The sequence below is a fragment of the Opisthorchis viverrini genome (assembly GCF_000715545.1).
Source record: "Opisthorchis viverrini unplaced genomic scaffold opera_v5_228, whole genome shotgun sequence".
NCBI lineage: Eukaryota > Metazoa > Platyhelminthes > Trematoda > Opisthorchiida > Opisthorchiidae > Opisthorchis > Opisthorchis viverrini.
In genome coordinates this window covers 157,139-167,491 of record NW_008751882.1, presented here as the reverse complement: position 1 = coordinate 167,491, position 10,353 = coordinate 157,139, and the positions used below count along the sequence as shown (strand labels likewise).

At 44.2% G+C, this 10,353-nt stretch overlaps 1 protein-coding gene across 1 annotated transcript in view; it reads left to right on the top strand.

Moving 5' to 3' along the window:
* Positions 1 to 1,468: 1,468 nt before the first annotated feature.
* T265_08556 (hypothetical protein) overlaps positions 1,469 to 10,353 on the top strand; it is a gene marked incomplete at both ends in the record, with an annotated part of 16,800 nt that continues 7,915 nt past the window's right edge. Inside the window, one exon of the mRNA XM_009174401.1 lies at positions 1,469 to 1,626. Coding sequence (XP_009172665.1) covers positions 1,469 to 1,626 — 158 coding nt within the window. The remainder of the gene's footprint in view (positions 1,627 to 10,353) is intronic.

Sequence of the window (10,353 nt, the reverse complement as noted above, 5' to 3'; positions counted from 1 at the left end):
TTGCATCACAACTGGCCGAAAATGCTCGCGCCGTACAAAATGAATGTGTCCTCTTCAGGATGTGTACCAAGTACTGTTGGACAGGTCTGGAACAGTAGGATTTGCAGTTCTACCAACCGCGACCAGAATCCAGATTTGCGAAACAGAGAACTTTGTTTTCAAACGAAGCTTGTGCGACCTTTGCACTATTGTTCCCAACCCTCTTCTTGCCATGACATGTGTGCCTGCAAATGCGTCAACCTTGGAGCAGGCAACTTACATCGCGTTTCATGCGTGGTACTCGTTTTGAGCGATATCGAAGGATCAATCTTTGTTCGATACCTTCGTTCTCACAGTGGGATGCCTTCACTCACTCAAAAGTAAGACAGTCCACAAAATTGGTGCTTGTAGGTTCCGATCCCAACACAGCCTGCTGTTTCGGAGGGTAGTGTGCTGAAGACGTTTGTTCAGTAACATTCAATGAAGTGTGGAGATACTCAGTAGTTCTGGGGGCTGTTGTCCGAGCATCTTAGTTTCCGATTTGCCGACCGCTCAGATTTATCCGGAAGATGCCGGACCCCTAGCGAGTGCTCCAGCGCTTTGTCCGACCACTAGTTTTGTTTTCGTTGTACGGTCTTGGGACATCTAAACGGCAAATCAAATTGCTTGTTTTGAACCATGCGAGGAGCGTCTGTGTTACACAAAAAAAATCAACAGAACACGAATTCACTGAAGTTTGCCATCAGGGGTACCAGAAGCTAGGGCACTGACCTATTTCCATAAGTGATTCGCCCCTTGATGATGACAGATAGCCAGGGAGAGGTTGCTTGTCACTTGGTGATCGCAGACAGGAATCACGAAAAAAGCCCCGGCTTGCTTCGTCAGTCGACTTGTAATGGATGTTTATCTCCTGGAAATTTTCAGTGCTCCCCGGGAAAACCTCGGAATGGTTTTAAAATAAGAATCCTCGTTCGCGAACAACGCTTTCTAGTCCCTTTGTATTGGCGAAAAATTGCTACATCACAAATGTTGCAAACGGTTCTGACCGACATTCTCCGATTCGTCGGCAAAATAGCGGCAGCTGGTCACACATTTGTTTTCGTCTCTTGTTTTTGTCAGGTTTTCGGGATCAGATTCCGCCCGGGTCCGGTGGACCGGTGGCAAACACATACTGCCTCTTGAATGGATGTTGTACAACTTTTTTGTTGAAGCCACACTGCCAAATCCGGGGTACCACGTGAGCGGCTATGAGTAAATGTCGATGATAAGTGAAACAGGCCTCGTTTTCGGAACCCTTACGGTAAGTGACAGGGGCAGATGACAGCCCCCACACTTTATTTGATGGGAGGTCTGTTGGAACAACAACTCGGCACAGAGTGGTCCGCGAATTGTGCCGGTTCCAAAACAAAAAACCTACAAATTCAAAGGAAACTGAGTGCTACTGGTAGAAATGTGTTGTTCAATCTCGACACCAGTAAAAAGTCACCGAATGATGTGGGTCCGAAGATCAGACGGACTAGGAAAGGCTTACTTTGATGCGATGCTACAATGGGTGTTGAAAGGAATCAACTGGACTAGTGAGAAAAACTTCCCCATAGCACCCGGCAGTTTGATGGATCGTCTACGAAGCCATGTACTAAGACAGTGGTAAGTGGGACTATTGATCAGGTGGTAGATGATCTGTTCCCGGATTGGTGAATTAGGACAACAACAAATGAAAGTTGTGTCGAAAGAAAACTCGTCCTGTGAACCAATGGAATGGCGGAACAGTGAGCGGACTAGTCGAATCAAGATAGAAAACTACTAAAATAGAAGGTATTCTGCCGACCAACCCGATGGCAAGAGTAGCTGGAAAGCAACACGCTAGGAAGGCGAAATAGTGCAGCCAAAACAAAGCAAGTGAGTTGCCGAAATATGGAGATATACACAATGAACCAAATGGATGCAAGATAATCAGACCACAATGCAACCCAAATCCTGAAAAATCGGTTGGCCAATCTTTAAGCAACCAATCGTCTCGCAGTTAATTAACTACTCTTCAGAAAATAGATGAACGCAAGCAGTGGTGGTGGAATCGACGATTTCTTCTCGTACGATGACGAAATATTTTCAAGCCGATTGCCAAACACGGTGAACTGATCAGCTGCCACCTGATCAACAGCCAAGAAACCAGAAAAGAAGGGCGAAACCGGTCGTGGGCTGTCGAAGAGTTTTCAGCAGTAGTTTCCTTTACGAAAAAATACTGCGATATCTCGAATATCGTATCAACTGAAACATGGGGCGGCCTGTGTGCATTTCAGGCGAGTCTCTCGTGGAAGTTTGATTGATTCGCAAATGTGTCTATCTGTCGAAATCCGTCTGAATTGGGATCAAGTAGAACATAAGATTGAAAGAAACTCGGGGACTGCGCCTACCTGATGAGCCTGAATTGGAAGGGCGAAACCGATCGTGGACTGTCAAGAGTGTTCAGTGGACTTATGAGTAGTATTCCGTCAAGAAATATGCTCCGACATCACAAACATCGTATCAACTGGAGCGCATTAAGTTTCTTTAACAATGAACTGGTGAGTTAAAGAGCCAACAAGATATCCCATACAGTCGGGGAATCAAATCAGGAAGCCATGGACAGTGGGGTATGAGTGGGGACAAGTGGGCGATAAAAGGCTACTTCTGGAACAAGGATAACTCGCGGAAAACAAGTTTAGGCTCGCCGTACGATCATATCGGAGTTGAGATGTGACAAGAATACCGTGCTCCGGTTTTTAACCTCGCCTCTCTCAGGTTCTCGCACTGTTCACCTCGTGCTTGCGTGGGGAAGAATGGCTCCGCTCATAGACTGATTATATCGCACGGTGAGTTGGTGTGGGTTAGTGATTGTGTTGTCAATTTCTCGTTTGACATTTTAGAATCGTGCGGTAGGGTTGCTTCGACCAAGGCCGTAAGATCTTCCGTGTTTTCGGGCAATCACTGAAGTGTAGTGCTATCATTAAATCACTGTTGGTTGGGCTACTGAATGGTGTTCAGCAACACTATAATCCCCGCCCACATCTGATAGCAGGATCAGTGAGAGTTTCAGACTCATTGACATTTTGTTCCAGCATTCAGTCGGAAAAGAATTCTCATAGATTGGTTGGAGAGCGACAAACGAATCAGATATGCGGAGATGTCCTGACATTTCGTATGTAGATGGGGAGGGGTTCTTATTCGCCATATCGAATGTGACGGAAACTGTTTCAAACTGTTTCAGATGTGATTGGAGCGCACACAGTGGCTAGAAACTTTGCTGCAATACCCGCTTTCCTCTCTAATAAAGCCATCTCTTCGAGGCGTCGGATGCTTTTCCTGTGGTTGAGGTACCAATGTGAGCTACCAGGGATAACAAAGTAATCTTTTGAGAACCAGTAGTTTACAGAAAGGTAACAAACCAACAAATCAAAGTCTATCCCAGTCATAGACATATTACACTACTCATAAGGTAGCTGAAAACTGTTCCACATTTCATGACAGGTTCCACTCTTCTTGGGGCTCATCAGATAGGCACAGTCTCCGAGTATCCATCAACCTTATGTTCTACTTTAGCCTAAACTTCACGAACTCAGCGAAATACACGCATTTGCAAACAAATTTAAGGAAAACTCACCTGAAACCCAGCTGGATCTTTCATTTTTAATGAGACGGCCTGGTGCAGCACGTTCAGTTGCTTAAAAATATCATAAATGAGAGATTCAACGGGGTTCTAGGTGGGTCTCCCCTGTCAAAACCAAGTCTGCATGCAAATGACTTTATCCCAGTCACTCAACCCACACTATCGCCAGACGAATGAAATATTTATCTAAGCCGCCACGCCAACAGTCGATCAGCAGAAGTGACAATGTAATTTGGATTCCACAAATGGCGGATGAGTTGCACTTGATCCTGTCTAGGTGAGAGCTAATCACACTCTAATCAGCTGCTCGTGTCTGAGCGGTTCGGCGTCCATACTACTGGGTGGGGGTCACGGGTTCGAGACCCCCTACTGGAATGTGTGAGACGAGCACTACTGGTGGTGCAAAGTAAGACTAATTTTTTTATTACACTTACGCAGTATACACCTATTAATATGAACATATTAGGAGAACCAGCTCCGAACGTAACGGGACTAAATAACAGTCAATGGGATAACCATTTTCGTTGAGACAGATTTCATTGGTTGCTCATCAATCGTCCTTGACAGGTGAGTTGTAGTTTCAGTATCACTATTTTGACCCGCTTATACGCGACAGTGATGAATAGAGCAGCTGACTCGCAAGTTTGTTGACTATTTCTGGTTTGATCAAGCGCCCCAGAAGATCAAGCGGCTATCCAGACCGGGGTTCACGGTCTATCTATCTACCTACCAACCTATCTATCTATCTATCTATCTATCTATCTATCTATCTATCTATCTATCTATCTATCTATCTATCTATCTATCTATCTATCTATCTATCTATCTATCTATCTATCTATCTATCTATCTATCTATCTATCTATCTATCTATCTATCTATCTATCTATCTATCTATCTATCTATCTATCTATCTATCTATCTATCTATCTATCTATCTATCTATCTATCTATCTATCTATCTATCTATCTATCTATCTATCTATCTATCTATCTATCTATCTATCTATCTATCTATCTATCTATCTATCTATCTATCTATCTATCTATCTATCTATCTATCTATCTATCTATCTATCTATCTATCTATCTATCTATCTATCTAAAACTACACAACTAGAAGAGTATTCGTCTGCTGCTGTTTCCCTTGGCTGTAACATGTGAGAACCCATAGGGGATCTGGTGCTTACTTGGAGGCAGCTGGACAAAGGGTTCTCCATTTTCACAAAACTAACACGCCTTTATAATTCTAGAGATGAACCATTTGGAGATGTCTGCTACATTCCACTTAGCTCTGATGCATAGCCCCGGGAAAGAAGAGAGAGAGTTGCACATGGCCCAGGGTCAGGTAAGGAACTAAAAATGCACGACCCCCTGGCGACAATCAGTGACGGTGGAGGAGATTCAACATTCACTTTGCCCAACTATTCCTCTGTTCGCTAAACTTCAGAGGATTTTAGACAAACCAGGCTCTCGCATGAACCGATCAATTTTTGTTTCGATTACACCGGCAAGAAATTCGGAAAGCAAACTTTTCCATCAATCGCACTGAAAATGCGAACAGACCGCGAAGCGCTCCGAAGATATATGGTTGTGATGAAAACGCTTTGTTTGCATTTTTGTAAATCTAGCGGCTAGATCGCATGCGTGCGTGTGGCATTGACATTTCGAATGTAGCGAGCTGAAAGGTACAGCTGTGTTTCAAAATTCTCGAAAATGTGGCAATACCTTGTGGATTTTCTGGGTTACATTTTTCCTCAAATCATTCATTACTGTAAATCAACGGGATATTTGACTTTTTTCCAGGCTGAGGGATAATGAATGAGGAGGAAAATTTAGAGAGAAAACGGCTGGATAGAGACAAAAAGGTCAAGGTCCCTCAGTTGTGTTGGGAACGTGCGTCCGGGCAGACAACACACCATGATGACGTCAGAAATCGGGTGACTGAATCGATTGTTTTTGTGTAAAAATAATGGAAAGTTGAACGATCGATAGTATAATATTGAGGTGTCTCGATGTTACTCAGAAGATGTCATGATAGGAAAGTAAAAAACGCCTGATGGGAACTTACTTAAGCCACGAATTATGCTCGGAGTAGCCAAAAAGAGAGTTCAGTCCGATACGTTACGCATACTTCTTTGATTTTTGGTTCTATATTGGGACATCCTTACACTCCCAAAGGGGTATCTTACTAGACGCGTCCAACCTTAAATATTAGGAGATTTTGATATGTACAAACACTGTATAGTGGATTCTGGACTCATCTGCTACCTTCTAAGCGGGATGACACACCACACTGCGTGTGCAAAACCATCCAAGCGGTCCTCATCTTGATGGGAACCCATTGAAATAAGGACTGGAAGTAAATGAACGGAAACGATTCCGAAACCGTCTGCATACATGATGAGTAGTTCATACTCACAAAATTGAATGGAGAAATTTAAATATGGCAGTATTTGTAGACTACATCCAGATGTCCTCATTCACCTATGCCTGGCAGGATTCAAATAGATCTAAATGATAGAAATCAGGGGAAGGGGTGGGTGAATCGTGAGCAGTCGCGTTCAATAGTGGTCCGCCAACTTTTCGCGTCTTCAACTCTAGGTAGCTAAGAGCAAAGTAGCCAGAGTGATGTTCCTCTTTCAGCTTTCTTATAAATCTGATAAACAAAGCTTCTGACACTAAAGTGTCCAAGCCAAGAAGCTCAAACTCTGTTGGACATAACACCGATATCATCATCATCATCATCATCATCATCATCATCATCATCATCATCATCATCATCATCATCGAGATAACATTAGTGTTCAAGGTTAATGCCCAATCGTTGCGACACTCATTCAGACAATCTGGATAGAAACTGACAACAGGGAAGCCATCCACAACCATAGTAGCCATATCCTACAGCGTCTTCAACCAGGCGCGGTGCGGATCAAGAGTTTCACATCCTTGAAAGTGAGTTCACCAACAGCAGCCAAACGGTGGGTAATCTCCTCCAAACCCTTCTGCCAGGTCAAAGGATAGCCACCTTTCACTGACGCCAGCCCACACAAACGATGACTCTGAGACAACAGTTATCGTTCCAGTTTGGCTACTTTCAGAGGCCATCTCTCAGAGCCATACAACAAAGCAGCCCTTACTGGAGCCTGATGCACGTGGCCTTTGAGATTTATATCGATCTGTCGACACCGTCCCCCACATAACCAACCGCGACTTTAGTTTTCTTGCAGTAACCCCACCTGGTAAACTGATTTACGTAGTTACTAAAAGAAGTCATCGCATTCTCGGACGACTTCGGAGATCTGACCACACATTCAATCAACGACAACTTCCGCCTGTGGGAGCTGCTGGTTAGTTGGAGAAAACGATTTCAAGTGGGAACTGTGACATCAAATCTTCACAGTCTATGGATTTATTAATTTTCCAGCTCTAACCGGATGAATCGTCCAGACGAAGCGTTAGGAGACAAGACCGACAGACAGGCTTATTAACCATAATTTACCACAGGTGACTCAGTGGCTCAGACGATACTGTGCCATGGTTTAGTTTTTACCGTGATGGCAGACGAAATGTCCACGGTGGAAAGCCATGCTGAATGAAACCTCAAGTTGAACTGGGGTTATAACTCGCAGTTCGACACGAGTAAAAATCACAGCTAAGGAGCAAGATAAGTCAAGGTCAACGTGCTGATACGGACAACTACGGGCTAATTGGATGCCCTATGACGTGCATTCACTTGTTGTTGTTGTTGTTGTTGTTGTTGTTGTTGTTGTTGTTGTTGTTGTTGTTGTCCATATTGAGTCGATTAATGCCACTGGCACATTGCTAGGCAACAGCCTACTGGACACAGTCCCCGAGTTTCCGTCAACCTTATGTTCTACTGGAACGCAATTTGGACTGTTTTGGAGAAATACACTCATTTGTAAGAAGCGTATCACCGGTCGTGGGCTTCGAAGAGTTTTCAGCAACCTTGTGAGTAGTTTCCTTTTCGAAAACGGCCTGTTGCTGCTGATGCGAGAGTTCATTCAGGTCACAGTCAAGGATAGTAATCGTTTCCAGATGATTGCTCAATCAGGGTTCCAGCTGTTTGTCTCCTGCTCACAAATGATATGATTCTACTTCGGTTTCTGGATCTCTGGACTATACAACAGGTAGGGAAGTTGATCGTATATCTCGATCAATTAGTTTATAATAAAAATTTCCATCGAAATTTTTCAGTGCCTCATAAAATGGAAATTTCGTTCAACCAGCGAGAGACGAAGAGGCACTGTACAGCCATTTCATCGGTGCATTGCGTATCTCACGAAAATCCGGGGTGCTTCGAACCCACGACCTTACGGCCAGTATTCGAACACTTGAAAATTCGGTAACGAGTGACTGATCAGCAGTGTGATTAGCTCTCACCTAGAAGGACATGTTCTAGCTCATCTCTGACTCACGGAATCTACATCACATGGTCACATGTTGACTGGCATCATGTGACTTCTTCTCAGTAAGTTTTACTCATCGGTTAAGTGTCAAAACTACCAGGCAGGAGGTCGCGAGTTCGAGGCCCCGAAATCGATACGCATTTCTTGGCTTTTCAACTCAGACTGGCCACACTCCTCATATTACTAACAGCAAGTGTTTGTCTATGGATGTACAACTTTTTGATTCATGATAAAAATAGCGGTTTCAGATGGAGCGACTTCCGGGGATAAGGATCGGTGTCGAAGAACAGTTGATTAGCACAACAGGGAGAACAGAGGACAGCGGTAACCACAGCAACACCAAGGAGACTGCGCCGCTGAATGAGCTATTCACTGTCGACGATGGTTCTGCGAATGACAGATGGCCTACCCTGCACGTCTTGAAGAGGCAAAGTTCCGTTACGGGTTTCCAGAAACCGAGTGATACAGAACGGATATACGGCACAACACTTCCAATTGACCAAAGTTCACTAAATTTACCGCATTTTGGCAGGCAACTCATGGTGCAGTTTTTACACGCCCAAATTAGTGTTCAAATCGGTTGATTGGTAAAGTTTAAATGTGTCTGAAGGAACGACAACGTTAGCAAATCCCTGCTTTGGGAGGCGCCGACTGGAGATTAGTTGACCTGCGGCGAACACAGGCCTGGATTAAATGTTCACCAGTTGGGCAACCTCATGTCTAGACTAAGGCCACCGGGGCAAATGAAGTTAGACAGAATGACTCATTCACTTAGTTCCAATCCACAAATACCCAACGGTGTCAATCAAAGCCCCCAGTTGATAAAGGCCTGACCGTAAAGTTCATCCATGAGGTGGGAACTTTACCGAAAATAACCCAGTGTATTCAGGTTCGAACACAACATGGACGCCTTCAAATGGACTCTCGGTCCCATCCTGATCATCGTGTAGTCCCGAAGGTTGAGAACCTTAAGGAAGTTCAAGACTGAGACCAAGGTCTCATGTAATTTCTGCAAGACGTCATAATGTTTGCCGGCGGAATGTGGAGAAAAAACCACCAAAGAACGATACGAATCATCACTTTGATGGAAAGTCTTCAGTTTTTCGGAGTAGGCCGAGCGGAGTTATTCACAGACCAGCCAGATTACAGAGGTTGTGCGTTTTCCTTCCAGGCTGAGAATAAATTATACCCCATTAGTCTGTTTTACTCTACAACCGATGACCTTTGTACCTCACTTCTAACGGTTTCACGTGACTTGTAAGCACGTATAAGATATGAGGAAGGGCAACAAAAAAACGCGCTTCGTTTGCCGGTTTCGCTGTTCTCCTAACTCCTACTAGTATCTCTATTGAACTGAGTGGGAAAACGGGGTACGAACTTGCGCAACAAGAACTTACAGTGGGTGCTTAAAACAGTAGTTTACATTGATACGGAAACGTGGGAAAAACTGTCTCGAATGCGTCTTCCCACACTTTCCTGGGTAATCATTGAATATCACTCACATGTAAACGAATAATCCAACACAATTCCATAAATGCCGTAAAAAATCTGACTTTTCAATGGACGCGAAGCGGATTTACGAGAAAACCACATACTACTCGCATGCCTCATCAGTAGTATCCACTCGCACACTGCGTATAGTACCGGTTTGGAAGCCGCTTACTTCTTTTTCGAGGAATCAGCTCAGCTTGTTGATTTGACCAGGTTGATAATTTGGGTTGGTAAAACTAGTAATCGTCAACGACTTTCAGCTTTCACAGCACCTCAGTACTCACTAGGTGAAACGCTTTTGCCTCTAAAAACAGTAGCGTCAAAGTGGATTTCAAACGCCTGTTGTTGCTTATCTGGTGAGGCCGGCTTGAGTTTTCGTGTCAACATGTTCCGCTGGAAAACCTTATAGGAAACCTGTGGTGACATTGTCTGGAATATGCTCGTAGTTTATCGTAGTAAGTGACCTACAAATGAGAGTGTTACTATCGATTTTGAAACACAGACTGAGAAAAGCTGATGAGGCTGTGACCGGTGCCCGCAGTCTAAAGACAGCTTTCGGCTATCCGGTCACCAAAATGCTCAGTCAAATGATGCATTTGGCAATAAGCTGAATGTTTCCAGACGAGCTACCGAGATGTCCATTTGAAGATAGTTGTTTTGTATAACCTGCACTGGTTTTCTATCGAGGAGAATGTCGGTAGCTCAGGTAGCGTAGATGGTCGTTGGCTTGTTCGCTGAGCTGGGCAGTTTGGTTGCAAACGTTTCATCACCAATCGAGGTGACATCATCAGTGCGTAGTTGTGCGTA